At 41.0% G+C, this 22,844-nt stretch overlaps 1 protein-coding gene across 2 annotated transcripts in view; it reads right to left on the minus strand.

The window, feature by feature from the left end:
* Positions 1-3,907: 3,907 nt before the first annotated feature.
* Positions 3,908-22,844, minus strand: part of FAM107B (family with sequence similarity 107 member B) — an 84,255-nt gene continuing 65,318 nt past the window's right edge. Inside the window, exons 1-4 of one of the 2 annotated variants that reach the window (XM_006117116.4) lie at positions 18,722-18,895; positions 17,367-17,550; positions 10,418-10,571; positions 3,908-7,116 (exon numbers count right to left, since the gene is read on the minus strand). In XM_006117116.4, the coding sequence (XP_006117178.1) occupies positions 7,000-7,116; positions 10,418-10,571; positions 17,367-17,550; positions 18,722-18,755 (489 nt within the window). In that variant the 5' untranslated portion in view covers positions 18,756-18,895 and the 3' untranslated portion in view covers positions 3,908-6,999. Of the gene's footprint in view, positions 7,117-10,417; positions 10,572-17,366; positions 17,551-18,721; positions 18,896-22,844 lie in introns of those variants that run through there. The other variant, XM_006117117.4, reaches the window with a different exon arrangement.

Below are 22,844 nucleotides of genomic sequence, written 5' to 3' on the forward strand. Positions count from 1 at the left end.
ACCTCTGTGCTTAGTTATTTTTGAAAACAGGATTTAAGGCTTGTGTAAACTGGAAATACTACGGCGGTACAGATGCTGTACTGTACTCTACAGTGTACACTGACAGACGGGGGCTCTCCCGTTGGCAAAGGTAATCCATCTCCCCAAGAAGTGGTAGCTAGGTTGACAGAAGAATTCTTCCATTGATCTAGCACTGTGTACACTGGGAGTTAAGCTGGTTTAGCTAAATCGCTCAGGGACATGGATTTTTCATATCCTTTAGCAACATAGCTGGGTTGACCTAACTTTTTAGTGTAGACCAGGCCTGAAGGGGTGCTAAAAATTTAACCCTAAGTCCCACTGCTGCAGATGTAAGGAAACTGGTCTCTAAACTGATTTTAACAACGAAATCCTGCCACTCACTGGCCAGATCCTGAAGTAACTGATCTGGAAGAACAGACATGAACTTCAATTAAAATTTTCCCCATGAAAGGCTAAATATAAAAATTTGGGGTTAGCAGGTTTCACTTCCTGTTACTAATGAAGAAAGCTAATTCCTATTCATCTTTGCCATCAGTAAATGACCTGTTAGTCCTGACTGCATTTCCCAAAGGATGTCTCTCTGTGTAACTCCACTATTACACACTATGCCAAACCCATCCCTGCCTGCCCTTGATTTTAATGGAGCAGGATGAAGCCCATCTTTAGGCTTGGAGAGATGTGTGAACCCCGAGGTCTGCTTACTGTCACTCACACACAAACGTTGCAGGCAGCATTGTTTCCTATCTACCTACCTCCTTAGAATGCATGCATCACCAACGGACACAATTTCAATCCCTAGCCAGTTTCTAAAGCATGGCCAACCCAATTGGTGGTTTACTGTCTACTCTGGTGGTTTTCAAACTTGTTTTTCTCATGACCCAGTTGAAGAAAATTATTGTTGCCCGCAATCCAACATAGTTTGATGAGAGTGAGGGCTCCAGGATGGGGCTGAGCTTTTGGGTGTCAGAGGGGGCTCCAGCTTTAGGGGGTGTCAGGGCTAGGGCAGGAGGGGCTTATCTTGAGCAGCTCCTGGTCAGCGTTGCAGTGGGAATACTGAGGCACTACAGACCATGCTACACTCCAGAAGCAGCCAGCAGCAGGTTCCCAGCCATTGGGAGTGTGGAGCTAGTGCTTGGGGCAGGGGCAGTGCGCAGAGCCCTGTGTGTTCTCTCCCGTCCCCACCTAGGTGTTGGGCCTACTGCTGGCCACTTCTGGGGTGCAGCGCAGTCTGCAGTGCCAGGACAGGCAGGTAGCCTCCTTAGCACCTCCATTGATCAGCTGATCCTCCTGCAGCAACAAGACCCATTGCCTGACATTCCACCACCCAGTACTAGGTTGTGACCGGTAGCTTGAAAACCACTGGTCTATTCTTTGGCCTCCCATCCCTATAGTCATCCCTGGCTTTTAACTTGGCCTGAAGCATGTTATAAATGTGGGGGCTGGAGCATGGTCCAGTGGCTGGAGCATAGTAATAGAGGTCCCTATTCTGTCAGCATTGCTGCTGCCTACTTACTTCATGACCTCAGACAATTCTCTCCCCTTCTCTGCACCTTGGTTCCCCCCACATCAATCAAGTGAATTAATAAAACTTACCTGTGTCACAAAGCGTGGCAAGTCTTGAGCTCCTCAAATGAAAGGCTGGTCAAGTGAAAAGACACTAAAGTAAAATGATCTTACCTGTATTTTCAGGTTTTCCAGAACTCATCCCTTACCTGGACACACAGGTTTGCCAGCCCTTCCATCCTAAATAGGAAGAGCGTTTGGGAATCACAACTCACTTCACTCCCTCCCTTTACCCACTCTGATGGTACAGGTTGTGACCCATCAGAAGTCACACTGCTTAGTCTTCTTCCTCCCCACTCTAGAAATCATTACATCAGCTGGATTTATGGCATCACGCCTTAATGAAGAAGTATTCTTTAATCAAGGATGAAAATCTATGGCTGGCTCAACCGTAGCAGTGAGTAAGCTGACTCCCCACACAATATGGCATGCCATCACCAGTTTGCACACAACAGCAGGAGCAAAGCTGAGCAGGCTTTCACCCTGTAGCAAGCATACAACAGATAAGTATGTGCAAAGCCATTTTAACACGATGCAATCTGCAGACATACAAAGGAAGACAGTTTTTTGGTTTTGGTTTTTTTTGCTGGACTTGCTACAAAAGCAGATCAAACATCCCATGTGCTTTGTTTTCTTTCTTTCTTTCTGAAAATGGAACGAAATATCTAGAGGATAATTTGAAACACGTTTCTATATGTTTGGGGCGGGGGCATGAGAAGCAGCAATCCTTCTAGCAGGCCATAGAAACGTTTCCCTTATTAAAACACTCCATCCCCGTCTACCTCCCTCCACATCTGATGGCTCCTGGAGTGGCTCCAGTCTCTGCTTCAGCAGCATTGCCAGGATCCATTCCACATGCTGAGTATTTTCTAAAGGAAAAAAGCATTTCCTGACATCTGGTCTGAATTCACTGCCTTTCTCTGCCTCCCCTGAACTCCACTTCACTATTGGCCGTCCACCACCTGTTCTAGGCTGCCTTTAGCGCCTCGGTTGACGTTTTCATTGTCATCATCATGATCAAGTTAGAGAGGAAGACTGAATTGCACACCCACATGTTCCCCAGGCCCATCTTCCTCCCTCTGCATCTTTCCAGTCTGCCTTTATAGATTATTATCTTGCTCTTAAAGGCCTCAGTCCTTGAGGGTGCTGAGCACACTGACCCCAACCAGCAGAATGCTTAAGCATGTGCTTTACCTTAAAGACAACCAGTTCCAGGGGAATAAGTGTGCTTTAATGCTTTGCTGGACAGGAGCACATTGCAGGATCAGGATCAGCACTTTTTCCTTGCTACTATTTTTGAAACGGGCCAAATTTAGTTTGCTTTTTTTGGTGAATGAACTGATTTATGGAATGAATTTTGTGTAGGACTCTACCAACTTCACAGCCCATTTTGGTCATTTTCATGGTCATGGGATTGTAAAAATCATAGCTGTCATGATGTCCGCTATTTAAAACTAAAATTAGTGTGGCATTGGAGGGGTGAGAGAGAGAGAGAGAGAGAGAGAGAGAGATTTTGTAAGGTTATTGTAAGGGGAGGTGGGGGTCATGGGTCTGCTACTCTTAATTCTGCAGGGGGCAGTGCTGCCTTCAAAGCTGAGCAGTTGGAGCATGGTGGCTACTGGCTAGGAGACCAGATCTGAAGGCAGAGCACAAGTATATGTGGCAATACCATGATCCCTGCTAAAATAACCTTGTGACACCCTACAATTCCCTTTTGGGTTGGATCCCCAATTTGAGAAACTCTGGTCTCCCTCCTTCCCCTGTGAAGTTGGTATAGCATACGGTAAAAGCACATAAAAGGCCGGACTTCACCGGGGGGGGGGGGGGGGGAGGGTGGAGAGGGGAAGATTTCACAGTCCATGACACGTTTTTCATGGCCATGAGTTTGGTTGTGGCCTCCTCGTGTGCTTTAATAAAGTCAGCAAAGTTACACACAATAGCTTTCAGGAATTATTTAATCCCATCAAAAACTTTCCTAATTCTTTCCACCCCCTTATTCATTTGTACTAGTTGAATAGCTCAGCATTCCTTTTCTTTCCTAAATCATTTCTCCAGGCTGCCTAGATTTTAAGTCTTTAAAAATTCTCTGTGAAAATAAAAAGCAAAAAAGACAGTAAGATTTAGCTGTCTCTGCCAAAGTAATTTACCCATTATGTCATATGCGTATACTTATGGAGACATGTTATAGGAATCAAGTCAGTGTGGGTTTGAAATTGTTCCTTGGAAAAAAAAGGACAGACAATGACATTTTGAAATGACCTGTATAACTTTCAGCATACCGCCAAAACTACTTTCAGCAGGTCAAGACAGAGACAGTTGCATATTCCAAGCATGTAGTAGATTTTATTAGGCATAACTTTGGTTCTAAGTATTCCACTTTCATTTTTGTATTACCTTTCATTAAAAACAATTATACAAGAGCAAATACAAAAAATATTAAATTATGAAAACACACCTATTAAGGCTCCCTTTTTATATTTATATATATTTATATATGTACACTCAAACAACGACAGATATTAACAGATGATTAAAGCCAGCTTTAAGAGCTAGAAAGATATTCTACATTTACTACTATACTAACACAAACAGTTTAAAAAAAATTGACTCGCCCTATTACAGGCAGAAAGTGGTAAAAGTGAGCCTCTTTTAATTCAAGAAGATAGCTCAATGAAGACAGAGGATTGCTTACATTTTCATGTAACAGAGGGCCAGAACATAAATCCCTTTCCTTACATTGATAATCAGATACTTACACAAGTAGCCTCTGGTCTCAATGGGATTTCTAGTATGACCTAAGGGCTGCATCATCTAAACCAATGTTGGATCCTGATTTTAAAAAAAAACAAACCAGTTTTGCCTGCCAAATCCTTATGAGATTGACATTTGGGTTCCTTGACAAAGTACAGCAGAATTTCTAAGATTTTTTTTTAAAGTCATTCTACTGATAATGAAGAATTTTTTTAAATGACTCGATGTTGTACATAGAAATAATAGTCAGATCATCCCTCTACATTTAACCACACTGGTTTCACCACCACAAATGGGAAGTGGAAAATATCCATCCTGTAGTCCCAAGAGAGCCTGACCCAAAGTCCACTGTGATCAATGGGAAGCCTTCTCCACTGACTTCAGCATGCTTTGGATTAGGCCCTGTTTTTTCTTATGTCTGCGTTAGAGTAGCAGGGTGGCCACGTACGTTGAGGTGAAATGGCAGAAGCTGAGCCTCTTCTGAAGAAATGTACTGGTCAGGCAAGATGAGACTGTCTCTTCAGGCTTTCTGTGGAACTGGAATCCAGCAGACCTAAAGGAGATCACCAGGCAGAGAGTGGGACAGAAAGATCAACAGCAGTGGCTAAGCATCAAGGTACAATTTCTGAAGGACGATTTTCCACTGCCCTTGTGCTGGGGGGTGCAGCATAGAAAATTGGAGCATGGGGATGTCTGAACAGAAGACAAGAGGCAAATCCAGTCAGAAAGTGTTTGAATAACTGGCTGCTAGAAAGGAAGACCTTCTTGGAAAACAAGACAGCCGGGAAAAAACTGCTTTAGTTACACTTATGTTTCCTCAGAATACAATATGGTAGAATTTACAAAATGTGGTGCCCTCCATTTTCCATGACCACAGACTTAACAGATCTGAAAATCACTTGTAACCTTTAATCTCCTCCACATGAACGGCACTGGCAATCTAAATGAATGATAATGACGCTTCTCAAAACTTAATTTACTTCTCATCTAATTGTGTCTTAAAAAAAAAAAAGAGCTTGACCCTGACACCTTGAAGAAACACTGCTAATTGTGAACGCTATGTCCCAGGTCCAATACTGGAATTGTATTTACATTTCCAGTACCCTGGGAAAAACAAGAGAGAAAAATAGTATCTTGCAGATACACACACATACAATGCTGATGCAAAGAGAAAAGATTCTCAAGCAATTAGCACAGCTGTAATTACAAAGGAACACTTATTTCTGTTTAGCACTCTAGAACAAAGACGACAGGCAGGTGTGGATATGCACCACTCCCAGGAATGAGATGCACATGTACCCCAGCAGAGGCACTGGGATTCCATGAACAGTCTCCTCCCTAACTCCAGGGTTTCCTGACAGGGGAAAAGCAGTAGTCATAAGCACTGGGGGCCAAATTCTGTCACCCTGACCAAGTACCATTTTACTCGGCGGCACGTAAAAGAGACTACAGTAAGGGATAAAATATGGCCCTACAACGGAGTAAGAACTTGGTTCCCTTAACCCATCTTTCCTCTTGTCTCAGGAAACACATTAGAGCTTATCTAACAGTGGGAAAAGTTTCTCATTTCAATAGCCTTGGAGGGGAGTTTGAGATTTAAATGAGACCATTCTGTAGCTGATCTGTGCACAGAATTCCCATTGTCTTCAAGCTGCTCTGAGCAAAGACAGAATCAGGCCCTTATTTCAAATGCCTGTAGTCAATACTCTGAGTTTAATGCTACTGATCTGTTAACACTAAGTTGAGATCTGTAGGTCCCAGAGGAGAAAGACTATGCCAGCAGACCAAACAGTCCTTAAGGAATCAAAACTAGAGGGTGGGTCTTTTCCCAGTAGGAGTTATCAGCGAAAGATACACCAGTGGAGCTACATGGTCTTGTACAGTGCAATTGCTCTACTGGAGTGGGAGTTGGGAGAAAGGAAGCATTCAAGGAGAGAGGAGAAATCAGTCTCTGATTTTTGCCCAGGTGAGAAAATATTAATATTTTTGCACTCTGAAGAGCCAAATTCTATGTACACCACAGAATTTAGTCACAGAAAACTTTTTTTTAGCTGTTCACAGTGCCCCTGAATTTCAAACATTCCTATTTCTCTGCAAAAAATTTCCTAGTGGTAACAGCCTATGAAATGGCCAGCAAGGACCAGCTCATGCCACTTTCACTCTACATTTAACCCTTATCAAAATTAAGTGCAGGAAACCACATTTTCAAAACAGAGTTTATACAGACTGAATGGAAAGAAAGTGAGAATGACCCTGCACAGCATCGTTCCATAAAATATGACCAGAGATTTTTTTTTTAAAGCAAAATATAAGCCTGATGTCTCCACTCAACTGGGATCAGAAGAACCCAAGCAGTGCAACACTCAAGGAGTTTCTCTTGTGTCCCTGGTTTAAGTCTCTTAGTAAGCACTTCAGACATGTCCATAATCCTGAACTGAAAACAGGCTGTGTATCCACTGGTTTCAGTATTGTGTTTGGTGCATATGATCTGTTTATGTTGCAGACTTCTAATCCACACAGGTTCCAGGAATTCAAAACCCATCTTCAGTAAACATCCCTGGATGTCGTGTATCTTCCCTTTCCAGGGCAAATGGGTGAGACAACTTTCAGAAGCCTTTCTCTGCAGCTGGAATGGAATGTTGAAAGTCTTAGCATGTACTTCCTCTAGGAGTCTGGTGCTTCTGCCGATTCTTGGGCTGTCCTCCTTAAGTTGCCTTTGACTTTCACAAATTCAGGTGCATTCTCCTGCTCCTCCTGGAGCTTTTGTTTCTCGAGTTCCAGCTGAAATGAGAATCGGGTTTAAAAAAATGTAAAGCTTTGATTTCATAGGAAGGAGACGTAGACTCAAAAAAACCTCAAAAGCAGCAGAACATACTTTAATAAAAACAGATGAAGTGGCTTTTAGAGAGGAGTATTACATTTTTTATTTTACTCCAATCTCCTCTTAACTCACCTCTCCTGGAAGATCCACTTGGCTTAGAAATAGCTGTAACACACGGGGTAAACCACAATTATGTGATGGGACAATGAGAGTAAGTCTTGGAGATATCCATGAGAATTTCCTTGCAATTTAAACATAAATAAAGCCCTCTCTTCTGCCTTCCAGCACAGGAGGGGAACAATCGTTCCCACTGAGGCCTGGTCTATATTAGACCAGGCAGGTCAGCTTAACATACAAAACTCTAGCAACGCAAAATGTGTAGCTAGAGTTGGTTTACCTTAAGCTGAGCCATGGTGGCATCCACACAGTGGGAGGAGTACCAGACGCCGGTGAAGGCTGCCCTCGGCGTTCGATTTAGTGGGTCTATACTAGACCCACTACATCAAATGTTAGAAGATCGACCTCCAGAGCGTCTTCTCATAGTTAGAGACATGACCTGAGAGCACAGGAGAGCAGGGTTAACATGCATGCTTCCGGGATCTCAATATGGATTTAGGTGTGTAACTGGAGACATCTCCAATTGCTTTGCCTGTCTTGAGCAGAAGAGGAGTAAAACATCAGTTCCTCCAACCCATCTGTTGCAGACATTTTCAGTGCCCAATTAACATTTTAAAATCACCTGGCATGCCTGCCCATACATGGCCGCCATCAAAAAAGCATTAGGACATGTAGTTTCTTACTGTGCATCTAGAGGTGTAGTAATATACTACAAGTAAAGAATGCTGTGTATTAACTGCTTTGAATAACAATGATCCTGCCAGTCCTGAGAGCAGATCTATGAGCCAATAGGCAAGAGGAAGCAACTCTCTGGAAAGTGAACAGTAAACACAAGTCTGAGAGGAACTGTTCATTTGAATATATCAGGGTCTTCCTAATGATTAACAGGGATCACATACCACTCAAACCCAGCTCTCTGCCTTCTCGCTCTGTGACAGGGGACATAGCTTATTATAAAAAAGAATGGCTATGAATTCCACAGTGAATCATTTTGTCAATTGATGTCACTCCTACCATACCTGCAGAGTTGCAACACTGTTTGCTATGGGGCAGGTTTTTCCTGTCACAACAGGATTTATTTTTCCAGATTTGAACTTGGGCCAATCAAGGATAGGGAGCTTGCAAGTGGTGATGTACTTTGAGACTTGACTCTTCGTTAGGGCAAAGATTTAAAAACAAAAACAGAATCTGTCGCTCCTCAAGAATTCTTAACTTCTAAACATTTTTGTGTCTTGGGATGTAATTAATTAATATTTAATTAGACTAGCTGGATTAATTGTCTCATAATTAGGATTAATGTTTGACTTTTTTATTTAAATTGTTTTTTTAAAATAAAAAAATACTGTACTGCTTTTGATTGAGTCATTTCATTTTTTCAAGAGCATTTTGGTGTGTCTGGACTTGTTTTGATATAAGCAAAGAACAAAGCTCCTTCATAAACACACCGATGCCCTCTGCAAGTCACAATCTCGGCAGTCAGGGTTTTTTTTTTTTTTTAAAAGGCTTGGCAATAAACTCAGATTTTTAAAACCACAGGTTTATGATAATCTACTTTGGTTTTCTGCAGAACACAGACCAAAGAATCTCTCCCAATAATTTCTGCATCAAGGCCATAACTTTGGTTTCAGCTAAAGAATTTATTTTAGAAAGACATCCAAACTTGGATTTAAAAACTGCACTTAATGAATAATCCATGACAACCTTAGGTAAATTGTTCCAGTGATTAATTACCCTCACTGTTAAAAACTGGCACCTCATTGCTAGTCTGAATTTGTCTAGCTTCTGCATCCAACTTCAGGATCTCATTATTACATTTTTCGCTAGTTTAAAGAGCCATCTATTATCAGAAATCTCTTCCTCATATAGGTATTTGTAAACCATGATTAAATCACCATCAGCCTTCTGTTTAAAAAACTAAATAGACTGAGAGCAGCTCACTTTAAGGCATATTTACCTGACTTTGCATAATTTTTGTAGCTATTATAGGAATCTTTCTAGTTTTTCAACATCCCATTTTGAAGATTCGGCACCAGAACTGGACATAGGATTCCAGTAATGGTCATTTTACTACTTATACAGAGGCAGTACTACCCATCTGCTCCCACTTGAGAGAAACAGCCCTCCATCTTATAAATGTGACCTACATTCTTTGTTCCTAGATGTGTGACCTGTATTCAGCTATGTTAAAAGATAACGTACAATAATGCTGTGTACCTTTGAAAAAAAGTTCTTCAAGGGAGGGATAGGAAGGATGGTCTAGTGGACAGAGGATTAGCCTGAGAATCAGGAATCTAGGTCCAAATGCAGGCTTGGTCAGGTACTTCCCTAAGCAAGTTGCTTAGACTGGATGCACACTTAAAAGTTTTGCTGGCATAGCTATATTGTTTAGGGGGGGTGATTTTTTCCAGTGTAGCTATCGGCACATCTACACACAGCAGGACTAACACTGAAACAAGCTATACAACTTGAGCTATGTCAATTGCATGGCTTAAGTCAAAATAGCTTCTTTTGGCTTTTAGCACTGTCTACACAGCAGGAAGTCTGAGAAAGCGCACTCTTCCTCCAATTTCCCTTACTCCTTGTACAATGAGGGTTAACAGGAGTCTGAGTAAGAAGTCCTCCAGCTCAACATTATTTCGACATTATGTCAAAATAACTGCTTGTGGTGTAGATGCAGACTGAGTTATTTCAGAACAACATCAGTTATTCCTAAATAACACTGCTGTGTAGACATAGCCCAAGCCAGCAAAACCTCTCGTGGAGATGAAGGTGCAGGGCATAAAGGTGCTTATGCTTGTGTAGCCTACTTGTTGCACTGGTACATGATACACCAACAAAATCACTTCTGTGCTGGTACAGCTGTGTCTATACAACATAATGCAGCTTTGACTCTTCCTAGGGTGAGTAAGGCCTTAATCTAGCTGGAGTTTTTCAGTTCCCTATCTGTAAAATGAGGATAATACTTTCCCACCTCCCAGGTAGCTGCAAGGATAAAATCTACTAAGGGTTGTTTACGTGCACAGACACAACACAAATACTTACAAAGACAGAAGGTTCCTTTAGCCACCTCATCAATCTCAGCCTAGTCTAATTTCTAGCCCAGAGATTTTCTCCACCTTTTCTTAACACCATTTCCCTTCTCACCTGCTCCAGCTTCTGCTGTCGTTTCATTAATTCAATTTCCAGGTCCGATTTTTTCTTTTGTGCTTCCTCTTCCTTTTGTTGTTTAATAACTTGATCTCGTTTTCTTTTCTCCATCACCTTTTGCAGCTCTGGTTTATTCTGAGGTGCAAGACCTCTGGGGGGGGGGGGGGAGAAAGAGAGAAAAGAGCTTTTAATAAATTGCATATTCACACAGAAATGTACGCACATCTCCCTTAAGTTAGCCAATAACTACCATTTTTCAGGATAAATATTTCTGTGTTTATACGCAATAGTATTAAAAAGAGATGAGGACTAACCAAAATAATTTCAGGCCCCATTAGTTCTAGAAGCATTTCTTTTTAATGTATATGTATATATATTAGTTTTCCTCCTGGCTAACTCACACTCTCAAGTTCTTAGCTGTAGCCTTCTCCCTATTCCAGAGGAAATGAAGTACCAATGATCACAGGTCAAGTCAGTGGCACAGCTAGGAACAGAACTGGGGAGCCCTGTCTCCTAGCTCCCTATTTTAACCAACAGATCACATAGATTTTACTCAGTCAGGTCTGCATATGACAGTCTATGCAGAGACATTTGTGACAGTGGAACAGTTTTTCCCCACCTGGACTTTTGCCATATTACTCATGAGAATTGTGGCTTCTGCTATTTTCTCTACTTTGGGGAATTTTACATGTGGGTAGCTGCAATAGTCAACCATTTTAACTGAGAACACAGAGTTGTCAAGTGAAACCCAAAGCTCTATGGGAAGTTAAGAGACAGTAGACTTCTACAGCAGCATTTGGATTGTCCTAGAGAACAGACTGGCCAATTCCCAGCAAGAAGCTTCAGTTCTTCCTGGAAACAATACTGGGATTTGACTGCTTAAAACTTGCCACAGGATTTTGGTGTTTACTCCCTTCCTCCCAATCCCAGGAAAGAATTAAAAATGTAGCAGTTGTTTTCTTGTCTTCACTTCCCACCCCCAGTAGTAAAACTTTACACCAAAAGAATACTTCACGTCAGCATAAACTAATGAGGTTCTAAAATTAAATACTGCTGCTATTCAAAACAACAAATCATAGCAGTGTGGATCCTGTGGGCAGCACAGTTCTTCCGTGTAATAGGATATTCCTCCTCTACATAAGAAAAGAAAAACTCCAGACTACATTAAGGTGCTTTATGCTTTTATAAACCTTAAAGAGAAAAAGAAGATTTAATTCAGAGCAGCCTAAATATGCTTTGTGGATTAAGAGCATAAGAAAGGAAACCCCAAATGTCTCTGAATGTCTTGGTGCTAGCAGTTAAATCTTTGATGTTTAAGCCCATTAACAAAAACCAGGATGCATGCACACCTAACGGCCAACCTTCTCTGATCCATTTGGACTCTGTGTAATGTGCCCATTTCATTGTCAGTGGAGAACTATTATACTGAGTATAGGATTCATTTAGATTTAAATAGCTGACCTCTGGCTTTTGGGAAAATTTCAACATTAAATATGCAAAAGGTTTCTCTCTCAAAATCCCCTCTCAAAATCCTATTACACCAAAGACAAAAGGAAGAATATTAAGAACTAAGCAGGAAGATTAAAATTTGGACATGTAGGCAGTTTGGTTGTCCTAATGCAATGACACTCCCCGCTCCCATCTCTCCCACATGGAAATGTCTGTCAGTCTAATAAAGACTGATTGGCTGTTTATGGTATTTTAATTAACACCAGTTAAGTCTGGGCTATCGTGTCTCCCTTCAGTCTCCTTTGTCACCCGCCCATCTCTTATCTCAGGAATAGCCACAACTCAGACTTCGTCCAACAGCTATTCTTTGTGATTGCAGACATTTTGCAGGGTCAGAGACTACTTTGTGCTTATGGTGATGAATGCCATAAACATTGTAATAGAAATGTAGCCGTGTTAGTCTGGTGTAGCTGAAACAAAATACAGGGCTATGTAGCACTTTAAAGACTAACAAGATGGTTTATTAGATGATGAGCTTTCGTGGGCCAGACCCACTTCCTCAGATCAAATAATGGAAGAAAATAGTCACATATAGTATATATGGTTGAGACTACTTTCTTCCACTGTTTGATCTGAGGAAGTGGGTCTGGCCCACGAAAGCTCATCATCTAATAAACCATCTTGTTAGTCTTTAAAGTGCTACATAGTCCTGTATTTTGCTTCATAAACATTGTAGTTAGTCAATTTGACCAGACATATCGAGAAAGGAAGAAGGGCAACAAAATCTGTAATGCTTCTTGTTGAGAGTGGGCTCTGTTACTGTGTCATCCTGCCTCTTTAAAGAAATGGGCAAAGTTAAATGTTTTTAAGCAAGGGATGCAGTGTGAAGCGTCTCTCCCCCACCCATCCCTTGTCATGTGACTTTGCTGTGGAAGGAGGAGGATTCCAAATATCACACTAATTAAATCTCAAGATTCTGCTGTTTTGCTTAATTGCCATACAAAGCGTATATAATAGTTCTGCTGAGCTATGCTTTCCATGAAAAGGCCAGCCTGTAAAATATGCATATCTGTTAGAAGGGCCATCAAATATAACCCCTTTAAAAGCTGGTCTACTTTAGACAAGCTCATGGAGACACTGTGAAACTAAAACGGTGTTTATAAAATGCACTGTGATCTGATGGAAGGCACTGGACAAAATGCAAAATTATTAAAATAATATTTAAATGAATAGGACTGTTCCACTGAAAAACCCTTAAATACTGTGTTCTAACATGGCTAAGGACAACGTTCATTTTCAGCTTTGTTCCACTACTCCTAAAAACTGAACATTTCAAAAATTAAAAAAAAATGTCATTACATCATATGAATTTTATTATATTAATTGATTATATTAATTGATATCGAGGGAATATATGTAACATTTATAAATTGATAAATTACAATTATTTAACATGTACTTGTGTATACTCTCACACACTTAAAATCATATGCCAAAACATGTGTCTTCTGCACAGCAGTCCTATAATCTAAAATAATCTACCTGAACCTATTACAGATCTTCTGGAGTTTACATATCCATGAATTGCACTGGCATAAAGAGAAGAATGAAGAACAAACTATCAGACCAAAACACTATCTGTCTGTAACCATATCAATTTACCTGAGCATGGAGTATATACACAACTGTGACGTACTTGGGCACAATCCAGACTATTGAGTAGCTGTGTCAGCCCTGGCCTGTAGCCGCCAAACCGCACTGCTCACAAAAAGCCTCCTTGCATGTAAGTCGCTCCCAGCTATGGCTACATGTGCTGCAGCCAACCAGCCACATCTTGGCTCAAACCAGCCTTGGTTATGCTACAGAGTGACTGCAATACCGCCACCTCCTGACCCCATCCCAGATCTGCTCCCGGTAATTTAGGTCCTGTACTTTCCAGCCCTTTCCTGGACAGTAAAAATATAACAAACCTATTATTCCTTTAATGGATTAATGTGCCCGTTGATTATTTTAAATAGAGTGCCCAGACACTCAACATAAACATATTAGATTAGATAAAAACAGTAAAGCATGTCTTTTAACTACTAAGAGATATATTTTGAGTGTAAACCAGGGATGTGAATGTGCAATCCACTACATGATTAACTGATCAGATTAACTGATAAATCAAGTCTTATTGACTACATGCACTCCCCCACCCTTGCTGCCTCTGATACAGAGGCAGCAAGAGGCGGGGAGCAGGAACCAATGCCCATGAGGAGCTGGCTTTAAGCAGGCTCCCCATGAACACCGGATCCGCCTGCCACCCCTTACCCCGATGATGCTGCCTCTGATAGGGCAGGCTGGAGCCAATATGTGTGGGGAATCAGCTTTTGGCTCGCTACTCGCTGCATGTGCTGGCTCCGTGCACCTGCCTCCCCCCGCTCCTTGCTGCCTCCTACAGAGGCAGTGAGGGGGGGCAAGCAGAAGCCAGTGTTGGGGGGAACCGGCTTTGAGGCCAGCTCCCCCAGGCACCAGCTCCACAATGCTGCCTGTCCCCTGTCCCCTCCGCCCTGCACTGCTGCTTCTGATAGAAGGGGGCAGGAGAGGCTGCTGCATGGGGACGGGTGAGGCACGTGGGGATGGGGGAGGTTGCCACAAAGCAGCATCTGTCCACGGTGGCCTAGGCAGATAGCTGGTTTGTGTGGGGAGCTGTATCAGCTCACCTCTGGTCTCTTAGGAATAGGTCTGGCCATCCTCAGACTTATCTGGAAAACATGCTTTTAGTCATGATTTCAACTTATTTTTCTAACTTCACATCTAAGATCTAACACTCCTACCTGCATTTTGCCATGATGTTACTGATCAGCAAATTATAGTAAATGATACCTAACAATGCATACCTTGTACAGACATTATTTCCACAGTATGCAGTTTGTGGAAATGGTGGAGATATATTCGGTCACAATTATTAAGATAAGGCCATATCAAATTCAGGGTCCATTTTCGTCATTTTCATGTTTACAGGATTTGAAAAATCGTGAGTTTCATGATTTCACATCTTTAAATCTGAAATTTCACTGTCTTGTAATTAGAGGGGTCCTGACCCAAAAAAGGCATTTTGGTGGAGTCTCAAAGGTTTTTAAGGGGGGTTGCAGTATTGCTACCTTAACTTCTGAGCTGCTGCTAGTGGCAGCGCTGCCTTAAGAGCTGGGCAGCTGGAGAGCAATGCAGAGGCAAGGATGATATGCCACACCCCTCCACTCCTGCAACCTCCTATTGGGCTAGGATCCCGTTTGTGCCACTCTGCTGATTCTCCCCCATGAAATCTATATACTATAGGGTAAACGCAAACAAAAAGACTAGATTACATGGCAAGGGACCAGGTTTCACTGTCTGTGAAGTGTTTTTCATGGCTGTGAATTCAGTAGGGCCTTAACAGTAAAACAATCCTTTTTAAACATCTCCAGGAGTGGGGTCTAAGTCTACAAACCTTTACTCATGCAAGTATTTCTTATTGACCCAAGTAGGATTGCACAAGTATAGCTTGTAAGAGGAGGCCAATCGTTAATTATGCATAATAACGATCTTTCACCTTCTTGTACATACTTACTCTTGGGGGGGGGGGGGGGATTCTGTGCCACTGTGCATGTGCAGAATTCATCTCCACAGATTTCTTTGCTTCCCCACAACAAAGTTAAAATGACTTCTGATATGGAATTAAAGGGACGCCACAAATATGGTCATGTATCCTTCTCCAGCAATGCAGGGGCATTGTGTTAGTCGCTCAGAGCAGATGGAGGAGAGGTAGGGTCATCTCCCCACTCCGTGCAGCCAGTGGCTCGTGCGCCGCACTGCAATGCTGGAACCTCCACATTTATTTAGAGATAATACGCAGAATTTTTAAATATTGTGCACACAATTTTTAATTTTTTGGCAGGGAATTCCCTCAGAACTAATACACTGAAACTTTCACAACGCTCCTGCAAATTATTAGGGAAGCATAATTTCCAATTAACAGGTGTGAAAATAAGGTTCCATAGCTTGCCCAAGGCTGCAGACTAATGTCCTTGTTAAGTATGTACCAGTTGACAGGTCTCATGACAGAGCTCAGACCATGGCTTTTATCAATACATTAATGACAATAAAGGGAGTCAAGTTGAAAATACCAGTTACTCTGACAGCATGAAGTAAAAAGCACAAGAGGGTACTGAACATCTCTCAGCAAAGTATTGGCAAAGAGATATCATCTCACATCAGCCAAATCTTTAATACTGTTTAAACTGACAGTTCTTTCAAGTAATCTGACTCACTTTATATTCTGGGTGTGTGGATTATTTTTTATGTTATTATTCCCCTCCATTGTTGACTAATTTAAAACAAAAACCCAGATAACTTTGGGCTGAGTCCAGGTGCCAACAGAAACAGGATCTGAGGCCTTAGCTCTTAAACAGTACATAAACAAAGCAGCATGCTATGTATCATTTGACAGCATGAAGGAAGCAACATTTACATAATGTATAGTAATGGAGATGCATCAGGAAATCCAAATACATACCTAACTTGGTTGTAAGAAAGACTATATAACCGACAAGAAAACTTAAAAAACGAGTGAGACTCGTTTAGAGACTACCAAAAAATATAGATAGTATCACGAGCTTTCGTGGGCACAGCTCACTTCTTCAGATGAGTGGAGCAAGAGGCATAGACACAAATAGAACCCACAAAATTTAAAGCAGAAAAGAGGGAAATCTCGGCAATAGTAAATGTGGCCTAAAGGTGCCTCTATAATAAGGAGTCCAAGTTGGGGGTAAGGGAGGGGGGGAAGAGAGGAGGAAATAGCATTAACATTTTTCTAACCCTGCCCACAACTCAAACTCTGCCTACTTGTGTAGCCAAATGAAATGCCATTTAGAGCAGATTTTGCAGTGCTTCATGATATGATCAACTTTCTTCTTTCCTGTGCTCTCTGACTGATGTTTTTAGGTGCTACTGCAAGATAACTAACTATATATGTGTTTTTTAAAAGAAACACGAAGATTCTAGAATTCAAGACAGCTACCAAGGGGAAAAGACTAGTCATCTCAATCCAGCACACGCTTGAAATAAAATTAAATGGGTATGGGCAGCAATTGTAATTTAGGGTTTGTCTACTTTTAGTTTGAAGCAAGGTGAACCTACCTTGCATTAGCCTGCTGTATATTCAGTGTACTCTGTGGACTCTGAAGCTATACATTGTTCACCTTGACCTAGTCCCATTTCAAAAGTGACCAGATCAAAGCAAAATAATTACTTGTTAATGTACAGTAGCAGGATTCACACAGACAGCAGCAAACTAGTGTGGAGAAGAATCACACTCCAGCTGCCTGCAAGTTTAATGTTTGTGCAGACTAAGGTATGTTAGTGTGTGTAATTACATAATTGTTTAACTGCTGAAAATTTCAGCAGTTACACGGGGTGAAGGGGTGGGGAAAGGGGCAGCAGCAGTCAGCCAGTGTGTGGGGGGAGCTGAATTCACCTTTTCTGGTTCATAAGAAGCTCCCTGTGAAGGTCCTGATGATTCCGGGATGATTTCACAGGATTGATTAGTTTCTGAGGTCTAATTAATTCAGGGTTGTCTTCATCTATGTAGTCTGGTTCAGCCATGATATTTTTTGGAATAAGATACGGATCTTTGAGTTCAGTGTCGTCACTTAAGTTATCTGTAAAACACAAAAATAAATTATATTAAAACAACATTTAAAGACCCTTTTCATGAAGAAATACAGAATTGGTGACTGCATTCATACAGCTAAAATAAGTTATGTTGGTAACATTTACAGACAGACAGACAGAATTTAACAGTAGGTAGAGATAAGGCTATAGAGCAATGCATCCTAGTTTCGTAAATTATGGGGGGAAAAAAATCAGAGTATTCTTGGTGGGAGCTGAGGAAATTGAGGAACAACTTCTTCCTCAAAATACTTCAGACTGTGGGCTTCAATAAACTAGATCTTCTTAGTTATTAAAACTTTACACTGAGGACAAAGTTCAGCAAAATAACTAAGCATATGCCTAAAGTCAAGCATTGAATTGTCTTGTTAACATTAATGAGGCTACTCCTATGCTTAAGTGTTTCACTTGATCAGGGCCCAAGAGTATAAAACTGCAAGATATAGCAGTCTGAAAATATAATTACTATATTAATTAGGTATATATGTGGAGTCCATTGGGACTTCATTTCCCAATACCAGTAACCCCATGTAATAATCGCAGTGGAAAATATGGTCTCTCGTAAGTAAGTCCAGTATTATAATGCAGGACTGCTACGCAGCAGAAGGATATGTTTGTAATAAATGTTTGTTATTTCTTAGAAAAAAAGGAAAACATTAATTTGGAAAATATTTCCCAAATTCAGAATGATAATTCACATCTTGATTACAGTTAGAATAACATGTCCAAACCTGACAACTTTAACAACCAAGGACCATATTTTAGCTGGTGTAAACTAGCACAGCTCTAGTCATTTGAAGTCAATGAAACTCCACTGGATTCACAAGGATCAGGCCCTTTGCATATTCTACAATAAATAAAAGCCATGATAAAAAAAAAAGTTTTTTATTGGTAGCTAATCTGCAAATTAGTTTTGAAATTGTTTGCAGTGTTTAATACCTAGTTACATTTAACAGCACACAGACCACCTACATCTGAAATTAAAAATCTTGGGCCAAATTCTGCCTTTATTTACCATCACCAAGCCCCACTGAGTAGAAACTGGCACTCTGCAACCAAGCACTCATAGGAAACAACCAACAATGCGGTTTTCAAAACACCCTCACAGCAGGCTGTGTTCCAGAGATAAACTGATTTGACATTGCATAAAGAAATACAGACCTCGATCATCATGGTTGATGGAACAGCTGAACATTGTAGACCCTTTAATAGACAGCTTCCAAGAGAAACTGAGAAAGACCTCTCCGTTTATTTCCAGAGCAAAAGCTGAATTCCCTCTTTAACCAAATCTTCACGATGAGCTTTACTTTTGTTACTCAATGGAGCACAAAACCAGCAGTTTCACTCCAGTTAATAATTAGACCGGGTCTGTTTACTTACTTCTATATAAAAAGAGCTCAGAGCCTGGGCCCACATCTGTTCCACTAGCCCAATCCAAAGTTCTCTGAAGTCAATGGAAAGACTCCCAAATGCACTGGCTTTAATGAACTTCAGATCAGGTCCTTTTGTTATGCCAGTAACACTCCAACAGCAGGGAGATGAGTCTGGTATATTTGGAGAGCACAGACCCAGAGAAATGCCATAATTTTTTTCAATGGAGTGGATGGAATTACTTTGGATTTCTGTATCTTGAAAAGATCAAGCCACTTGGCTTCTCCATTTGAATAATTTATCTGAATCATACAGTTTCTTCCCCTACCCTTCACATGTGACCTGCTGACTTTGCTGGAAGTACTCCTGAGCATACCTGCCTGCTCTCTGCTGTGAGTAAAAGGTTCATTTTATGCATTAGCCCTTTAATCCTTCAAGGCAGGGACTTTATTTCTGTATGCTTGTGCTCTGTGCCCAACTCAATAGACCCTCAATTCTTGTTTAGACTTTTGGTGCTAATGTAAATATTAGGTAACAATGTTGGTTGTAGTAACTCAAAACTTGGCTGTCACAGCGTTCATGTCATCTAAATCCTTTATCGATATCAACAAACACCCTCCCCTCAAAACCACAAAAAGTCTACCACTTTTTCCAGTTTTCTATTGCATCTATATTATTACAGGGTTATTAGCATTTTCTCATATGCTGCAAGTGCAACTAACAATTTATTGCATGTCTCTCACTATACTGTCAAGATGCCACATAAAATTAAAAAGTACATTTCTGGCTGAAAGGACCATATTGAGCTTTATGTGAGGGACCACTTTATTGCAGCCTTCTAATAAGCTCTGCTACACAGCTGTATACTCATTCGTTCTTAAGGGATAGGACAATCCAGATTCTCTGTGTTAACACAAGGTTTGTCAATTCAAACAGAATCAAATATATACAGGTGGTGTTAATACATAATATTTTAGAAGCATTTATGATCATACAAACAAACTACCAACACTCTTATTGCTGCTTCACACCCAGATAACCCATGCAGAATTACCTACAGCAAGGAAAGCACAACTCAGAGATCATTTTACTACCATAAAAGCTTCTGGAAATAGAAAAGGAATCTATTTTTGGAAATGTTTGGTCAAGCATTTTGCAGAACATAAGTCTACTTTGGAAGGCATCAGAAAGGATCCAGCAGCGATTTCACAGGGTTTATTTTAAATATTGCTTGAACACTGTTCTCCTCATGCATGCTCTCTCTTTTCAAAAAAAGAAATATAAAGATTTATCCAATTGTAACATTTGACCCTTTGTGGAAGGAACTGAGGTCACCAGTGTAAAAAGAATGCCTTCAGATGATAGCTGCTTGCCTAGGAGCTGAAAATCTGGCTCCCCACTGTTACACTATAAATAAGGCCCTTCATTTTTGGGTTTGAATTTTGTTTAAAATTTCCCAGGAAGTTATCACTGTTTATGCCACATTTTGTAAAAAGGGTGAAAACTCAATAAATAATCACAAAGGGGAAGCAGCAAGACGGGGAGATGTTTGATAGGGATGTGAAAAGTTAACCGGCAAGCATCACACTTTACAGGTGATACTTACCAGTTCCAGTGAACTGGGGGGGGAGGAGGGGGGGGCTGGAGCAGCTCCCCGTCAGCTGTAGGCAAGGAACTGTTCCAACCCCAGGGCCTGCTGCAGACAGGAAGCAGCCCCTGTCCATGGCAGCCCTGGGTGGGGAGCGCAGGTAGGAGGGAGTGTCACCCCCCCACACTTAATTGGTCAACCAGTTAAACTTCACGTTGAACTGGCTGACCAATTTAAAGGGATTTTACATCCCTAGTGTCAGCTATTCATGGCATAGCCATTAAGGAAACCTTTTGCTTCCTGTGACCTGTCCCTATAGCCGTCAGGTGATCATAACTGCCAGACCTGGTTCCCTGCCCCTTTTGCTCCCTGCTGCTGCAACAAGGAGAAGAGAAAGATCCTGGCTCACCCAAAATTCAGGTAGAAGAAAAACAAAAAACCCCAGTAAAACCCAAACACTGAGTTTTTCAAACCTCGCAATGCTGGGGGGGGGGGCGGGGGAAGGAGAGGGGGAGGAAGACTGGTAAATATTAAAACCAAAGGGCTTTAGCTGTTAATTACTCCATCTGGGACTTCCAACTGGACATAAGGAAATGAGGACTCAACTCTCATTCAAGTCATTCCCTTTAGTGCCTTTGCAAAATCCCAGTATGCCCAATCCTGCATTTCCCTACACAAGAATTATTATTACTTGTCATTTGTATTATCACAGTGCCTAGGAGCTGCAGTCATGAACTAGGAACCTATTGTGAGAGTTGCACAGTGGCGGAACTGGGAACTGAACTAAACTTTGGCTCAGCTGATTTCAAACTATGTCCACTTCGATAAAACCCTTTTTCAAGTCAGAACCTGCAAACTTAATGCATGTTCAGACAAAAATGTCTCCACTGCACATTAGAGTAAATGTTCATCAAAAACTTTTATCTACAAATGTAAATTAATTAGTCATTACATTCACTTGCTCTGTTTAGAAACATTTCAGTACTACATACTGAAATGTTGTCTTTTTCTACTGCTTTTCAACCTAATATTCTCTCCCCCCCATTCAAGTAGTAAAATAAGGTTCCAATTACTTTTCCAGTGTTATCCATTTTACTCGAATATTCTTAGTTGTAGAGCAGGCAGGCCTTCCTGATGACACCTATATATAACTCTTTATATCTCACTGGAAGTAATGAAAGCATCCTCCAAGGTTTCTTCCCCATTTTGCCCTTAAAAAGCATCTGTGTCTGCGTTACCTTGTAAAAGACTGAGCCATTGTCTGGGGCCGTGCAATTCTCAATGCACGTGCCTCTTACCATAGTGGAAACGCAGAACTGAATATGGAATCTTGTTAATATGGAAATTACTAAAGGCAAATTCCTAGACATATAAGGGCGTGAGTATTTTACCAGAAACAGAGAGAGAGGAGTAAACTGCGTAGCCAAAAACCTAATATCCTGATGACAAAGCATAGCCCACTTCCAGTATATGGGGGTGGAAGGAAAGAACTTTGCTCTTGTTAATTTGTCTGCTTTACAGCAGCAGTGAAAATTGCCAAGACATTGACCAGTTTTCATATTGATGCAATTATTTTCCAGGTGAGAGCCAGCTTCTTAAAAAAAATATAACCTTCTCTATTTAAAAAGAAAATAAAATACAGTTCCTAGCCCTATGTTTGCAAATCTCCCCCCCCCCCCAAAAAAAAAACCCTAAAAAACTTCAAATCTTCTGTAAGTGAACTGAATGTTTAAAAAAAAAATCAGCATTATCCTCCTGAGTCTACACTCAAACAGCTCTGGTGCCTCTGTTGCTGTGAAGAGCTTTGTCAAGCTGCAGCCAAATGAAAACCGGAAAGTGTCCTATCAGTTTTCACTGCTGCCATTCAGAGCCCTAATGGGCAGCAGTAAAACCTATGAAGACTCACAGTAAATGTTTTAGGTCAGGATTGTCTTGATGAATGAGTTGGAGGTAAAGAAGCTGGGGCTTAATATTAAAAATTTCCCAAGCCCTGCTCATGAGTGACATAGAAAAGTACCATAGATGCTACTAGCCAGAGATATTTTTTTGCCTTTTATATAAGACTTGGAAGCAAAGAAAGCCCTTGTATCCCAGACAGGTGTCATGCTCTCAGTTCTGAGGCAATACTGAGTGAGTTTTGGTACAAAAAATTAAAACACAAATATTTTGTTCTGTGAGTACTGGAGAGGCTCCACTCAATTTTTGTTAGCAATATGTAAAGCTACTGATGGTGCATAGTCCATATAACTATATTACCAATACCTTAATGCAAAGTAAAGAAACCTTTTATACAGGTGTTGGATAGGTTTGGCTCAGTTTGAAACT

The sequence above is a fragment of the Pelodiscus sinensis genome, chromosome 1, assembly GCF_049634645.1.
Source record: "Pelodiscus sinensis isolate JC-2024 chromosome 1, ASM4963464v1, whole genome shotgun sequence".
Lineage (NCBI taxonomy): Eukaryota > Metazoa > Chordata > Testudines > Trionychidae > Pelodiscus > Pelodiscus sinensis.